The sequence below is a fragment of the Aegilops tauschii genome, chromosome 2 (assembly GCF_002575655.3).
Source record: "Aegilops tauschii subsp. strangulata cultivar AL8/78 chromosome 2, Aet v6.0, whole genome shotgun sequence".
In the NCBI taxonomy this organism is placed as follows: domain Eukaryota; kingdom Viridiplantae; phylum Streptophyta; class Magnoliopsida; order Poales; family Poaceae; genus Aegilops; species Aegilops tauschii.
The window spans coordinates 652,329,763-652,346,186 of record NC_053036.3 but is presented as its reverse complement, the minus strand read 5'-3'; the positions used below and the strand labels follow the sequence as shown (position 1 = coordinate 652,346,186).

Here is a 16,424-nt window from a genome sequence, read left to right as displayed (position 1 = left end):
TTCCGTTCGGACAGCCCTCTTCTGGGGGATTAGCCAGAACTCGCTCTTTGAACCAACGCAAGAAAGTGGAGTTGTGCTCTCTAATAACTTCAGCGTTCGTCCTGTGCACCCCACGGTCACGGTACTTCTTTGCGATGGTCTCTTTGTGCAGTGTCACAAAATCTTCTAGCACATCTAGGTGTTGTAGCACTACTAAGTTTTCCCTGTCAAGGTCATTTTGTCGACACATCCCTATGACCGTTGGTGTGACCTTCGCCTTTGAGCCTTCCACAGTGCTTGTTGACGGGCAAACCAACAACAGGGTCTCCGGTGCCTACTAGATAACTCTCACAGAAAGAGATGCACTCTTTGGTCAAATATCCCTGGGCTATGCTTCCATCTGGACGGGACATGTTACGAATGAATCCTTTGATGACCCCATTCATCCTCTCGAACGACATCATGCTGTGCAGGAATATCGGCCCTAGGTCGATGATGTCGTCCATGATGTGGACACATAGATGCACCATGACATCAAAGAACGTGGGCGGGAAGTACATCTCTAACTCATTCAGTATGACAACGATCTCTTCCTGTAGCCTATGGAGTTTCTTCACATTGATCGACTTTCGAGAGATAGCATCAAAAAAGTGGCATAGGTCAGTAAGCGTCTCACACACATGTGTGTCCACAATCCCTCTAAGTGCAGCCGGGAGTAACTGCGTCATCATCACATGACAGTCATGAGACTTCATCCCACTGAACCTTTTTTTTCTTAGTGTCCAGATATCTGCTTATCTTCCCACAGTATCCGGAACTAACTTTGATTCCAGCAAGGCACTTGAACAATTGAGCGACCTCCTTCGTATCTAAGGTGAAGCAAGAGGGGGGCAACATTGTTCTTCCTTCTTGTTCACTTTTTTGCCCCTATCTTCCATCTCCGTCTCCGTCTCGGTCTCCTCTGACGACTTTTTACTGGGCATTTGGAGATCTTTCCTGATATTCAAAAATTCCAAGTCTTTTCTTGCCTTTGGCCCATCCTTGGTCCTCTCCGGCATGTTCATCAATGTTCCAAGCAAACTCTCAAGGATATTTTTTGTGATATGCATTTGATCAAGGCTATGAGGTGTGTCGAGTTTGGGTCAGTATTCCAAGTCCCAGAAAACAGATCTCGTCATCCATACCTTCAGCAGGGGCTCTGGTGCCTTTTTCTTCGTCTTTCCCGGCGAGGGGCGCGCTTCCCAGTTCTTCAACAACTCATATATTTCTGCACCGCTACGCTTACGTGGAGGACTTCGATGCTCAGCCTTACCATTGAATAGATCTCCACGCTTTCTCCACGGGTCATCCTTCTCGAGCCATCTTCAATGCCCCATGTACACGATTTTCGAAGATCCGCCATCTTTTGATAGCTGCTGAGAAGTTGTATCATCCATGCACCTCGTGCATCCACAATATCCGTGGCACACCTGGCCGGAGAGATAGCCGTAACCGAGATAGTCCTGCACCATCGTGATCAGCGCGGCTCTCATGTAGAAATACTCTCCTTTGCTTGCATCCCATGTCTTGGCCGGCGTTGTCCATAAGGTCTGTAGCTCCTCTTTCAGTAACCAGAGATACAGATTTATATCATTTCCCAGTTGTCTCGGCCCTTGAATAAGCATAGCCATGTGTATTATTTTTCCTTCATGCACAACCAGGGGGGAGGTTGTACATCCATACAAACACGGGCCATGTGCTATGATTGGTGTTCTGGTTGCCAAACGGATTCATGCCATCACTACTAGCGCCAAGCATGATGTTCCTTGGATCATTTGCGAAAAAATCAAATTCAGCATTTAATGCTCTCCACTGGCTAGCATTTGCGAGGTGTCTCAGCTTCGGATCATCTCCGTCATCTGGCTTCACCCCGCGTGCCAGCGCATAAGCTTTGCTTCCTTAGGATCTACGAAATACCGCTGTAGACGCGGAGTGATCGGAAAGTACCATACAACTTTCTGTGGAGCTTTCTTCCCAGCCTTTTTATATCGTGAAGCATTGCACTTTGGACAGATGGTTTTTTCCACGTGCTCGTTCCGATATATGATGCAATCATTGATGCATGTGTGATATCTAATGTGTGTCAGATCAAGAGGGCACACAATTTACTTTGCCTCCTCGACACTAGTAGGACACAGGCTTCCCGCGGGAAGAACCTTCTTTAGATACTTCAGAAGCTCATCCAAGCTTGCATCTGTCCATTTGTTTTTTGCCTTCGTCTTTAGAAGTTCTAGTGTGAAACTCAAGCGGGTCACCTCGGGATTGCAACCATCATACAAAGGAGACATCGAGTCTACCTCCAGTTGCGCCAGTTTCGCCTCCTCTCTAGAAGCAGCTCTGTCGCTAGTCGTCTTCTTGCGAAGCAGGTCTCGAACATGCGGGTCCCGCATGGCTGACCTTAGTAGCGACGAAGACGGCGGCGTGTCCGCTTCTTCTCCGCCTTGAACTGCCTCTTCGTCGCCGTCGACATTTCTGAGGCTGTCTTCCTCTTTGGGCACATAATTGGTCATCTCTTCGTCTGGTGGCCCCATGTCGTTATTTCCTGCCCCGTCGACGTCCTCATCATCATCATCTTCTTCACTTATACACCGAGTATGGCCATCCATGAAACCATGCATGAGCAGGTGCGCCTTGAATGTACCACCCTCAAAGGGGTCGAGCCTGACTATTCCTTTGCATTTTCGACACGGACATATGATGTCTACTATGCAACTTTATTCTTGTAGACACGTGTTGGACCTCCAAGCGCAGAGTTTTGTAGGACAGTAGCAATTTTCCCTCAAGTGGATGACCTAAGGTTTATCAATCCGTGAGAGGTGTAGGATGAAGATAGTCTCTCTCAAACGACCCTGCAACCAAATACAAGAAATCTCTTGTGTCCCCAACACACCCAATACAATGGCAAATGGTATAGGTGCACTAGTTCGGTGAAGAGATGGTGATAAAAGTGTAACATTGATGGTAGAAATATATTTTTATAATTTGAATAAATAAAAACAGCAAGGTAGCAAATAGTAAACGGGCGTAAAAACGGTATTGCAATGCTTGAAAACAAGGCCTAGGGTCCATACTTTCGCTAGTGCAATTTCTCAAGAGTGCTAACATAGTTGGATCATATGATTATCCTCAAAAGTGCAATAAAGAATCACTCCCGAGTTCCTATTAGCGGAGAACAAAAGATAGATATTGTTTGTAGGGTACGAGAGACCACCTCAAAGCTACTTTCCGTTCGATCTAATCAAGAGTTCGTACTAAAATAACACAAAGCTATTTTTTCCGTTCGATCTACCCTAGAGTTCGTACTAGAATAACACCAAAGAAAATTCATATTCATAATACTCAATCCATCACAAGGAACTACAAAGAGACCCCAAAGTTTCTATCGGAGAAAAGATAATAAAAACGTGCATCAACCCCTATGCAAAGATTACCCCAATATCACCGCGGGAATCCGTGAGTTGAATGCCAAGACACATATCAAGTGAATCAATATGATACCCCAATTGTCACCTCAAGTATTCATACCGCAAGACATACATCATGTGTTCTCATCTCTGAATATTCAATCCGACAAGACAAAACTTTAAAGGCTAAAGACTCAATTCATCACAACAAAAGTATAGAGGGGAGAAACATCATATGATCCGACTATATTAACAAAGCCCATGATATAGATCACGAGAGAGAGAGAGAGAGAGAGATTAAACAAATAGCTACTGGTACAAACCCTCAGACCCGAGGTTGGACTACTCCCTCCTCATCGTGGTGGCCTCCGGGATGATGAAGATGGCCACCGAAGATGATTCCCCCCTCCGGCAGGGTGCCGGAATGGAGCTAGATTGGTTTCCGGTGGATACAGAGACCTTGCGGCGGCGGAACTTCAGATCTAGGTTAACCCCGAAGGGTTTCGGAATATTTGGGAATTTATAGTGCAAAGAAGGGGTGCGGGAGGCCACCGAGGTGGGCACAACCCACCTGGGCGCGCCAGGTGGGCCTGGCGTGCCCTGGTGGGTTGTGCCCCCTCGGGGCACCCCCCAGGTGCTGCTCTGGCCCAAAGGTTGTCTCCTGGTCCATAAAAAATCATCGTTGAGTTTCTTTGCATTTGGACTCTGTTTGATATTGATTTCCTGCGATGTAAAAAACAAGCAAAAAATAACAACTGGCACTGGGCACTGGGTCAATACGTTAGTCCCAAAAAATGATATAAAGTTGCTATAAAATGATTGTAAAACATCCAAGAATGATAATAAAACAACATGAATACTTCATAAATTACAGATACGTTGGAGACGTATCAACATACAACATCCTTTAGTCTTTTTTCATACATGCCGTCCACAGCGGATTGCTAGTATCTTTCCACCATCCTTCCACTGACCTTCATGATCACCTGCGCGCGGAGCAAATATTATAACCACGTATATATGCGTGCATGGATCAAATTCATACAAAAATTCGGCATGACCTTCCCTAAATATAGGACATATTGAGTTTGCCCGAAATTCGCCGAAACGGAATTGAATCGACATTTCGGCAAAACATAGGCAACTCATGCCACCCGCATTATTTCATCAAATACACAATGTAGGCAACTCAAATTATGCCACACACAATTCGGTATATTCTCATATCACCCACATATATATAGTTTCGGTCCTATCCACACAAATACTTTTTTTGCTCACCTATGTGTCGAGAGGGATATCGAGCACCTTTCTTCTTAATTACCTAATAGCTCTAGATATATAGCTCTGACTAGCTAGCTAGCTAGGGAGAGAGAGCTAGGGAGAGAGTGGGAGGAGAGGGAGAGGAGAGGGAAGGCATTAATGGAAGGGGGTGGTGGAGGGCAAAGAAGAGGGGGGAGGGCACTAATGGAGGGGGTGGTGGTGGAGGGCAAAGAAGAGGGGGGGTGGAGGGCAAAGAAGAGGGGGAGGGAGGGCTCTAACGGAGGGGTGGTGGAGGGGCAAAGAAGAGGGGGTGGTGGAGGGCAAAGAAAAGGGGGAGGGAGGGCTCTAATGGAGGGGTGGTGGAGGGGGAGCATTGAAAGGAACAAACAAGGTGCAAGGAAAGGGGGAGAAAGGAAGGGGGAGGAAGAAGAGAGTGGAGGAAGAAGGGGAAAGGTGGTAGGTGGCTGGTGGCCATAGCAGTAGCGCGGGTCACCTATGCGTGCTACTGCTATGGGCGCCTGCAAAATATCTACGGGTAGTGTTGCACTACCTATAGCGTGGGCTAGGAAAACACGCTACTGGTAAAATGTTATACATAGAGGAAATAGCAGTAGCGTGTTTATCTAAACAGGCGCTATAGATCCTAAACTAACAGTAGCGCCGGTTGGACAACCAGCGCTGCTAATATTTATTGATCAGGGAGTGTGGTGTGTTACACTTAGCAGTAGTGTGGGGCTAAAGAACAAGCGCTGCTGCTAACAGATACCAGTAATGCTCTTTCTAACCAGCGCTACTACTAACTACTAGTAGTGTGGGGTCATAAACAAACGCCTCTGGTAAACTTCTATCTATAAGCATTTTCCTAGTAGTGAACGACCCATGCTATATCATCTTAGTATAATTGTCTTTTCTCAAAACATGTATTCAAATAGACATAATTTTCAACTTGATATTGTTATTTCTGGCATAAAAAAAATGTGATAGTTTCATGGCTCTAAAAGGATCAAATTGAGATTTCAATTAAGTTTGTTGAAAAAATTGCTATATCTTTAGAAGTTGATATACTCTTGTTTGAAAATAGTAATGATTTCCTAATTTTGGTGTCGAGTATCGCAAGAGTGCTTTTTGTAATGAACATAGTGATGATTATATACGTTAAAATACGGTACTGTTGGTGGTTATTGAACTTTTTTTATTGAGCAAGATACTTTTTTATCAGAGTAAGCGAGATATTTTGAAGTGATGTTGATATACTCAAGATTTATATGGGTAGGAAATCTCAAACATGTAAAAAAGTAAGTAAGTTTGAGTTCAATAACACATTGGAATTAGTTTTGCAAATTATTAAAATGCATTTGTGGTCTCTTTCTTTGCACGATGCAGTTATTTTGGAATAACTCCAAAAACTTGTGTATCCCTCTAAACTTCAATTTGATTGTAATAAAAGTCAACAATACTACTAAATCCACTCATTCATCGATGTCTCCAACTCATAGACAAATGATGTCTGTTTTGTTTCACCATGGGCCACTGCCATAACAAGCAAACAAAACTATCTACCATTACATCCTCCAAATTGAAGACCTGCAGCTTCTTCTTAACCCACACTCGCTTTACAAACACATACAACAACACCAACGATATGTGTATCATCCCTACCTGCAAAATGCGTACTCTCTACGCGAGATCTAACAACACATTCTCCAAAGAGAATCGTTCTCACAAACATACAATCTACGTATCCTCACGTTCTCATCATGCAAGTAAGCATCAGCTAACATCATCGTCGCCGTGCAGTATTGATTCGAGAAGGGCCTCCTCCTCCTCCTGCATACACAAAGCAACCAAAACATCAAACACCAGTCAGTACAAAAATATGATCATCAATAGCAAAAAGTAGCTAGGAGCCAACTAGAAAGAAAGAAAGAAAGAAAGAATGCAATCTCCGGCTCACATACCACCAATGCCGTGAACTCCGTCTCTTCATCTATGGCGCTCACGATGCTGGGGTCGTCCATCAGATCCTGCATGTTTCAAGGTCACCATAAGTAAGTACAGCTGCTGTTCATACACAAAGTGCTTTTAAGTTGCACTGCCAATCATCAAAACGCTCTCCAGCGTATAAGAATAGTGGTAACTGGACCTACATCTTCAGCAATGCGTAGCACACCATCCTTGTCCTGCACAATGACATGCCAATCATTAATTATGCATAACATCTTTCATTGTGGGGTTTATAAAAGCATTTAGCTGCCGAGAGTTGCTAAGCAGGCTGAAAGGGCAACTGATATACCTTGACTGCGACGAATAGAAGCGGATCGACTGGTGTATAGATCATATAGTGTGCACCGTCCTGCAAACAGAGTATCCACGCTAAGTGCCAGCAATAACATATTCACAAGCATGCCAAAAAAACACTGCAAGATAATTACAGTAGCAGCAAGACATGAATATGTCCAACTATTCTGAGAAGGCAAATACATTACAGTCACCGCATCTCTCTACTTGGACGGAATTCGATTATTTGGCTACAGCCACAAAATAAGAAGATAAGTAAAGGAATCTAATTTACTCACCAAGTTGAAGTTGCAAATCTCTACACCTTCAAAAGGTGCCTCCCCGCTACCGCCACTAGAATCTGCAATTTTAATATGACAAATCAAAGAGGGAACTACACAACTAGAAGCACATCACATAAGAGACACACAAACTTTTAAATTCACAGCAAGAAAGATATCATTGAAACCTTTTCTTACAAGCAGGAGCCTATTTTTAGGGGGGATTACTGACACAATAATACTAGACAGGTTAGTGCTTCTGGTTACCGTGGAATTCTTGGATGGCATCTTCAGGAAAGCAGAAGCCACCCCGTGCTGTGTAGCAGAATCTGAAACAGAGGGCAAGAGACTATTACAGTATCATTTTTCGACAATGGAGATCTCTCCCCAGCCTCTGCACACAGCCCAGAGGGTGAAATATCATAGTGTCAGTGTGTTACATAAGCAATGAACACGGTTAAATGTACACATAAGCATTTGTAATGCCCTTGTCTCAGTTCAGTTATAAAGGTTAGAAGTTTGCATTTCTATGGTGTTTCTGTGTGATCCTTACCCGCTTTCTACAAAGTGCATATGCACTCTAGCGAGGGCGTACGCAACCGATGGAATGATCTGCTTAATCTGGTCATCGTCAACCTACAATCAAATGGAGAAGAACACATTGTTTACTTCATTAAACACCATACGGAGAGAAATGGATATTTCTAGTATCAACTGAAATCATGCTTGAACTACAAATGAATTGAGCACTCGGTCGATGAAAGTGTAGGGAACTGGAGACATACAGCGATCCAGCCGCTGAAGTTTGTGCTCTTGAGCACCTGCACAGGCCTGAAAGAAGTAATCAAAGAAGAGGGGAATCACTTATGAACATTGCAAGTTTGCAACTAATTTGCAGAGTGTGGTAAATTACATGTCGACCGGGCAGAGAAGCAAGCATTCATGATCCTGGGTGCTGCTGAAAACTCTCCTGATTATGCACTCCAATGGACGATTGTTCGCGTCATCAATCTGCATAATTTTGCAAGATGAACATTAGGATAATAATGCATTTGAAGTATGAACTGCTAGCTAGGAGAAAGCTGAATGTGGAGCAACTGACGATGGTGACGATGCGCTTGGAGGCGGCGGCGATGCACCGGCCCTGGTCGTCGAGGACGAAGCCGGCGGGCGGCTTGGGCATGGCGCCGCCGGACCGTGTCCCCCCAGCGAACCTCCCCTCCCCCTCCTCCTCATCCTCCTCGTCGTATTCCCTGTACCCCGCCTCGTCGTCGAACTCCTCCTCCTCCCGCCGCAGAGCGACGACGGGCGAGCGGGCCATGTCTGTCGGCGGCGCGCGGCCGGATTGCCCCCTGGGCGGCGGCCGGCCGGCTGAGCCCCTCGGCGGCCCGCGGCCCTGGTGGTGGCGGCTGGGCGCGCCAGGAGAGCCACGCCTACCGGGCGGACCCTGGTCGTCGCCGTCGTCGTCGCGGAGCCTGGGCGGCGGCCCGCGCCGGCGGTTCTGCGGTGGAGGGCCGCGGTTCCTTGGTGGCGGCCGGGACGAGCGCTGCTGCCGCGGAGGCGCAGCCGCGCGGACGGAGACGCACCGCGCGCCAGCCGGCGGCTGGGCCACCCGGGGGATGACCGCCATCCCCATCCCCATCGCCATTGCCAAAGCCGCCATCTTTCACTTTCACTATCCGTTAGCGGGTCGGGAGGTAGAAGACGAGGAGATAACAGAGTGGGAGACAGATATTTGCTCCAGTGGACTCTCACGGGCCTCATCTCATCTGAGCCCGGCCCGGCCCGCAGACGAGCCCACCTAGAGCCCCTACTACCCCCGCAGATCGGCGTCGGCGGCGCCCGCTCCTGCTCCGACGACCGCCGCCGCCAACACTAGCAGAGAGTCGTCGTCGTCGTGGTCACCGCCGGAGACATGTCGAAGCTGCAGCTGCCGGCGGACGACAGCGTGGCGCTGCGCGTCACGCACTCCAACCTCGCCTCCTTCGCCTCCGACATCCGCGTCTCGCAGCAGGTACGCGCCACCAACCCACCTGCTCTCGCTCGGATCTCGCCTCCAGCTTGGATCTCATCTCTAATGGCGGCGGGGGTGGGTGTGTCCGCTCTGCTCTGCTCGCAGACCACCGTGGAGGCGCTCAAGGAGAAGCTGTGGAAGAAGACGGGCACGGCCGTGGGCTCCATGCGGCTGGAGCTCCGCGACGAGGCCGGCGCCAGGGTCGCCGACCTCGACCGCGACGCCGCGCCCCTCGCCGCCTACTCCCCCTACGACGGGTCCGTCCGTCCGTCCCCACCTGCATCTCCTCTTGTTAACTACTGGTATCTTTCTACTGCTGCTGTTGGACTGATGATGGTGTGCTCTGAAGGTACCGGCTGCACATCATCGACCTCGACCCCTCGTCGGTGACCTCCGGCGGGTGGCTGGAGGACACCTCGCTCGTCGAGAAGTACACCATATCGGACGAAGCGTATGACAAGCTCGGCAGTAAGTTCAGGATGCATTCGGCTTCCAGTTTACAAGAAGATGAATTTGGACCCCTTGTGTACCTCTTGTAGAATTCCCAGAGTCTGAAACATAGTTCAGCTTATTCCTTAATTAAAGCTTGGATGACTCTAGTAGAGGAGTCTAAAATATAGTTCAGTTTATCATTTGCACTCGATCATACCATCTAACTTCTGTGCAATCATGCAGCAAACTTCCGGAAGTTCAAAGAGAAAATGGTGTCGAAAAACCCTGTATCGGACGATAAGCAAGTAAGTTGCTCATGCTCTGGACTTGTTTGTTCCTTTCAAGGCTTCAACAGGCATACACATGCAAGCAAGTTTACTCTGTTTCTTGTCCTCTTTGGCAGTCAGACAATCATATGGAGGAATTGTGTGCCAACATCAAGGTCAGTTCGTTTGCTTTACACATGTATGCTAGATTATGTTTTTGCACACGCTATGGCATGGAATATTGCCAACTAATCTGCTCATGTTTAAGCCCCGGTCATCTCAGTTGCCTACCTTGCATACACTGTTTTTTTCCAAGGCAAAGTGTTAAATTTTTATTGTCTAGCTTGCTGCGTAGTAGTAATGGTTTAGCACCCCATCACTGGTTGATCTACCATTTTCATATTTGATATCTGGCATAGCAGCCCAATTAGCAATAACTTGTTCCCATAGAACACGCCGAATTAGTATGTATGAATCCGTGGCCACATCAACTTGACAAACCCACATGAACTTGACAAACTTCCACCATTGGCTGGATATTCTGTTTTTCTGTCTACAGTCATATAGTGCATTATTCTAAGTTTCTAACTGTGAAGGAATATGTGTATTCATCTTCCCCTTGTGTTTTTTGCTAACTGGAGCAGCTATTGGGAGTACTGCAGTGTATAGTTTACTGGCTTTTGTGACCGCTTAGTAGCTTCCTGGTTTGAGTAGCATTTTGAGTAAAGCATAATAGGAATCTCACTCGCTAAATATGACTATCCAACCGTGTGTAGTTGACCAAGTTGACGAGGAATACGGAACTGAGCCAATATAACTGATCACTTATCAACAGGGTACTCTGCTTTCAGAGGCATGTGTGTGTAGTAAATATTGGTCCTTGGTGTGGTGATTGATTCTTTGCTATTGAAAAGAACGGTCTGGAATATTGACACAGGCTTTCTTCTTCTGTGGCGTTAAATGGAAATTGCACCTGTTTTGTTATGCAATATTTTATGATTTAAGATTAACATTTATGTCATAGGTGGGAGACAGATGTGAAGTGGAGCCAGGTGCCAAGAGGGGCACCGTGAAATTCGTTGGCAGAGCTGAAGCCCTTGGGCGTGGATTTTGGGTTGGCGTGCAATATGATGAGCCACTTGGAAAGCACGATGGCATGTATGTTCATTCTCAAACTATGGCGGTGATAAATTTATACTCAGTGCCCAAGTTACCATGGCTTCTTGCGACTAGTAACGACATAGCCTTGGAGAAACAATTCATTTTGTTTGACTTGTTGGGTGCTTGCTGCAGGGTGAAAGGAGTTCGCTTCTTCGAGTGCCCTCAAGGGCATGGAGCGATTGTTAGGCCAGAGAAAGTGAAGGTAGATGCCTACCTACCTTACCTAGTACTAGTATATTTTTCATCGCTTCTTATAACATTCGGTCTTTATGCATCCGGTTAAAAATTCAGGAGTGGAAGTGTTATTGAGCAGTTTCGTTTGCAGGTTGGCAACTTCCCGGAAAGGGACCCATTTGATGATGAAGACGAGATATAGGCAAGTTTATATCTTTGGTGTGGATCGTTTTGGTGTCTCTTCAACTTGTGCCAAATTCATTTGTTATGGAGTCGCTCATCTGTACCTAGTGAGATGATTGAACATGCATGTACTGGCTAGTATTTGTTATGCATGTTGTATCAGCAAAGGGAGGGGATCTAGAATCCATATTTTTATGGAGATTACTTTGGGTTCAACTAGTCGCTGGATGACTAAAAAGTTCATACCCCCAAGAACCAATGACCAAGATTGCGGGCGTTATGGGTATATAAACTTGATAACCATTGGGTTTATATCCAGAAGTACCCAAAAACTCGAAGCACTGTTTTTCATTAGCCACTGGAATCAAAGCAGTAACCTGATTGTGACAAGCATTATCTTGAACTTTAGCTAGCTGAACCGATGTAGCAATTCAGAAATTCTAAAGATGATACAACAGCAAGGAGAACTGAAAATCTGCTAGGAGTAGGAGCCACTTGATACAGTCTTGATGCCATGAAAAATTGCAGCCAAACTTATTTTCTACGAGGATTGCAGAGTAAACTACTTATGCTTCTAATACAATGCCATATTCTCTTGCATATTCTTAAAACAGAAAACAGGAATGGTCACCAAACATACTAGGACATGCTTGTAACCACATCGCCACGGGGTGGCAACAACAGAGCTGTAGATATGATCGTAGCACTCCATTGCTCATCCAGATCAAGCGGTTGCTCGAAATGCATGAACATGCATATGAGCGGCGCACACCTTCTTTATGGCATTCAGCTCCTTGACTACATCGTTCATCTTCATTCTGTGCCTTGGGGAATCCTCACAGCAAGCTAGGCCAATCTTAAACATAGGATGTAAGAATATGTCTATGATACGTTGCGGGTTCCCGCTGTAGGTTGCACTAGCATCTAATACTTCCAGTAGAGTATCAGGATAGGCCATCTTGACATAGTTGACAAGACTTGTCGCGCCATCTCTGAAACAGTCAGTTGGCCTTCTTCCAGTAAACATTTCCAATAGCAATACCCCGTAGCTATATACATCACCAGCTGTGGAGGCTTCAGATCCTGAGCCATATTCTGAAACAAACATATAAACCAAGGGTTCATTGACTACGTAATGAGTACACATAAATTCAGTGTGTTTCACTCTTCAGTTTGAATGGCAAGTGAACATTAATTAGCGACATAAAATGTATACTGAACAATGCAGTAATTTTAATTAAAAGAATCATTGCTGACCTGGTGCGACGTATCCAATTGTGCCTTTAATCACAAGTGTGCTGCTTTCAGTCGCACCGCCACTTTCCTTGCATGCTTCAGTATGCATTATCTTTGCTAGACCAAAGTCAGCAACATGCGCAACAATGTCATCATCTAGAAGGATGTTGGATGGTTTGATATCGCAGTGAACTATGGGTGGCTCGATTTGGTGGTGAAGATATTCCAGTGCCTCTGCAACATCAAGAGCAATGCACAACCTTTCCATCAGACTTAGCCTTCTAAAGGTCATGCTGTTCTCTGTGTTTGGATGCAGCCACTCATCTAAGTTCCCATTGCAGATAAATTCTAGGACAAGTGCCTTGAACTCATCGCCATTACGGTCCAAACTGCTGCACACAGTAATCACCTTGACAAGTTTCCGGTGTCGGATCTTCCTCAGGGCTTCACACTCCCTCAAGAAGCTTCTGTTAGCTCCTCGTTTGGCAAGATTGAGAACTTTGATTGCTACGGTGTATAAACTCTCATCAAGATTCAGAGTTCCAATGTACACATCGCCAAAGCTGCCGGAACCAATCAAATTTGCTGGTGAGAAGGACTCTGTTGCTTCATCTATCTCCGCATAGGATATCCTCTCATGCTTCTCATTGTGAAATCCGGTTTCTTGATCGACACTATTTGGTTTGATTCTCGTCTTCATCAAGTAGCATGCAGTTAGGGAGCACATGAAGATCAAAGTTCCAACCATGCAAATGAGTATGACCCAAAGACGATGCTTCTGCGAAGCATGGTTGGAACCAATATCTGGGCATGGAGGGAGTTGCAAGGACGAGGGACCTCCGCATAGCATGCTATTGCCACGGAGCAACAATACAGTGGCGTTGCGGAAAATCCCTGCATTTGGCACGGGACCAGATAGGTTGTTGAAAGAGAGGTTTAGATACGTTAGAAGGTTGAAGTTCTCGAGGAACTCAGGTATGGCCCCTCCTAAGTTGTTTCTAGAAAGATCCAACTTTTCAAGGCCCCTCAAAGAAGACAAACCTTTTGGGATTTGCCCTTGCAAAAGATTTCCTTGCAAGTATAGGCAATTCAGTTGGACGCAACTGCTGAGAGCTTCCGGGATTTCACCAGATAGCTTGTTCATGGATAGGTCGATTTTGCCGAGGGTGCTCAATCGTCCTATCCGAGTTGGGATGGAGCCAATCAGAGCATTGTTGGAGAGGTTGAGAAGTTTGGTCAGGGAGGGGATGCTAAGTACCTCCGCTGGGATTTCCCCCCTCAAGGAGTTACCAGAAAGATCCAGAGATGTAAGCACTGTGAGATTACCAAGGCTTGCTGGGATGCTGCCATCCAGAAAGTTATTAGATAGAAAGAGGTTGCTCAATTGCGTGATATTGCCTAATGATTGTGGAATCTGCCCATGAAATCTGCTATGGGATAGGTCAAGATACTGAAGGCTAGGAATTTGGCCAATATCCAGAGGCAAGGTGCCTGTGAAGAGGCACTGCTGCAGGGAGAGGATTTCAAGGTTTTGAAACTTGCTTAAACCTGCAGGTATGGTCCCAGTTATGTTGTTCTTACCTAGTTCAATCCATTTGAGCTCTGCAGATAGGTTGGCAATAGTAACTGGCATAACCCCTTCAAGATTGTTTTCGTCAAGGCTTAGCAACTCCAAGTTACTACAGTTGGTTAAGGATGTGAGGAAATCCCAATCCTTAGGCTCTGTGGTTTGAAGCAAATTGTCCCCTACCAAAAATACCATCAAACGACCATGGATGCCAATGTCCCGTGGAATCGGACCATGATACAAGTTTCCACTAAGAAGCAAACATTTAAGTGCGGATGCATTTGACAAGGAGGCTGGTATTGGTCCTTGGAATTGGTTCACATGTGTGGCCAAAACACTTAGCTTGGGAAGCTTAAAGCCAATATCAAGCGGCAGAGATCCTGTTAGCTGGTTGAAGCCGACGTTTATGTTTGTGATGGAAGAAATATTGAACATGGATGGAGGAAAAGGGCCTTCAAGTTTGTTATCCATGACATCAAATGTATCAAGATTAGACATCTTACCAAGATCTGGAGGGATATGGCCAGTGAAGCCGTTCTGGGTTAATCCTAAGTGTGTCAATGAAGTCAGGTTGCCCAGCCATCTTGGGATTTGGCCATGGAAGTAGTTGATCTTCATGTCAAGGCTTGTGAGGGACGTGAGGTTGGAGAACGACATGGGAATATCACCAGTCAGATTGTTATGGGTAAGGTTGAGAAATGTGAGCTTTGAAAGGAGACCCAGAGAAGAAGGCATGGAACCAGAGAGGTGGTTCTCCATCAGGTCCACGACGCCAAGTGATGCACAGCGGCCGATGCTGCCTGGGATCTCACCTCCCAGGCTGTTTGTTGAAAGGCTGAGTACACGGAGACGGGTCAGGTTACCGAGCTGCGGGCAGATGGTGCCGACCAGGCCGAAGCCATGCAGGCGTATGGCAGTGACACGGTCGGGGTGCTGGTGGTCGCTGCAGGACACGCCCATCCATTTGCAGAAACCAGGCACCTTCGTGTTCGTGCTGCTGGTACCATTGCCAGCGCCAGCACCAGCACCGGGACGGTCCCATGACCAAGAGGACAGTGCCCCCGTAGGGTCACTGGTGATGAAGGATTTGATCGACAGCAGGACCGAAAGATCGCCGCTGCTGGCAGTTTCATTGTTGGTAGTTTGAGAGCTGGATGCGACGAAAAGGAATAGGATATGAGTGAGAAGATGGAGCATGAGGAGCTGCTTCCATGTCCTTTTGGTGCTCATGGTTGAGCAAGGAGCTAGGTGGAGGTGATTATTGTTTTCTTGGTTCTTGCCCATCTGTTTGTGTATGTCCAAGTTGTTAAATAAGCTGGAGGTGGTCCTATGGGTTTCGAGTTTTTGTGATTAATTATGTCACCTTCAAGAAAACAAGCGTGACAATGACCAGTGTTTCGTCTTGCGCGACATGTGGTTAAAGATACCGCATACAATTCCACAAACTGAAGTGTCCCGATGATGTTACAGCGCAATGGCAATAATTATTTCGGAGAAAAACGGGGTCCCATGGATGTTTATGTTCATATGGAGTGATCAGATGGATGAAAGGTCACCAGATACTGAAAACTGATACGGCTCCAGTTCCGCCACGAAAGGTGTTGTTGCAGAACTGGGCGCATGCTGTATTTTTCCATTGGGTGCACCCAGTTTCTACTATTAATAGATGGCCGGAGGTATTTACCTTCCAAAAGGCTGATCATGATTTCATATTTGAATATGGACCTAATAATTTTTACGAGAGATGTTCATACATAAATTCTCTCTTCTAATTAACTTCTAAAAAGGGCGCGTGCTAAGTAAAACAAACTTTTACTTTTCTTTGTAGTGATAAATATCTCTTGTCAGGATGGGAGAAAATGATTTGTGATATTGACTAGTGCGATATCCTGATGCCATGCTAGTTAAAGATCTGGCATGTTATTTCAAACCTTGAAATATTCCAATGATGTTACAGGGAACGGCAATAAATTGGATGTAGAGAAAATCAAGGTTCATATGGACTTTATGTTCATGTGGCGCAATCAGCTCTACAAAAACTTGATATGGACTAAGATTGAAAACCCACTTAGTCAGAAAAGTCAATGAAATCATAGGGATCTCAGGAAACATGATGGTTTAACATAAAAAATAGGATTTCAAAACTTA

At 46.0% G+C, this 16,424-nt stretch overlaps 3 protein-coding genes across 3 annotated transcripts; 1 reads left to right on the top strand and 2 right to left on the bottom strand.

Annotated features, from left to right (window-relative positions):
* Positions 1-6,139: 6,139 nt before the first annotated feature.
* On the bottom strand, positions 6,140-9,014 carry LOC109750556 (uncharacterized). Its single transcript, XM_020309517.4, has 10 exons — positions 8,346-9,014; positions 8,157-8,254; positions 8,029-8,074; positions 7,797-7,879; positions 7,511-7,572; positions 7,262-7,323; positions 6,979-7,038; positions 6,833-6,865; positions 6,644-6,709; positions 6,140-6,512 (listed from the first exon to the last, which is right to left on the bottom strand). Exons 1-10 carry the CDS (start codon positions 8,904-8,906, stop codon positions 6,456-6,458), a joined length of 1,128 nt encoding a protein of 375 aa, XP_020165106.1. The 5' UTR covers positions 8,907-9,014; the 3' UTR covers positions 6,140-6,455.
* Positions 8,950-11,692, top strand: LOC109750555 (tubulin-folding cofactor B). Its single transcript, XM_020309516.4, has 8 exons — positions 8,950-9,257; positions 9,363-9,514; positions 9,607-9,725; positions 9,933-9,994; positions 10,093-10,131; positions 10,980-11,113; positions 11,249-11,318; positions 11,442-11,692. The coding sequence occupies exons 1-8, from the start codon at positions 9,159-9,161 to the stop codon at positions 11,490-11,492; spliced, it is 726 nt and encodes a 241-aa protein (XP_020165105.1). The 5' UTR covers positions 8,950-9,158; the 3' UTR covers positions 11,493-11,692.
* On the bottom strand, positions 11,476-15,603 carry LOC109750581 (receptor kinase-like protein Xa21). The gene is made up of 3 exons (XM_020309542.4): positions 12,731-15,603; positions 12,246-12,568; positions 11,476-11,850 (listed from the first exon to the last, which is right to left on the bottom strand). Exons 1-3 carry the CDS (start codon positions 15,558-15,560, stop codon positions 11,686-11,688), a joined length of 3,318 nt encoding a protein of 1,105 aa, XP_020165131.3. The 5' UTR covers positions 15,561-15,603; the 3' UTR covers positions 11,476-11,685.
* Between the last annotated feature and the right edge of the window lie 821 nt (positions 15,604-16,424).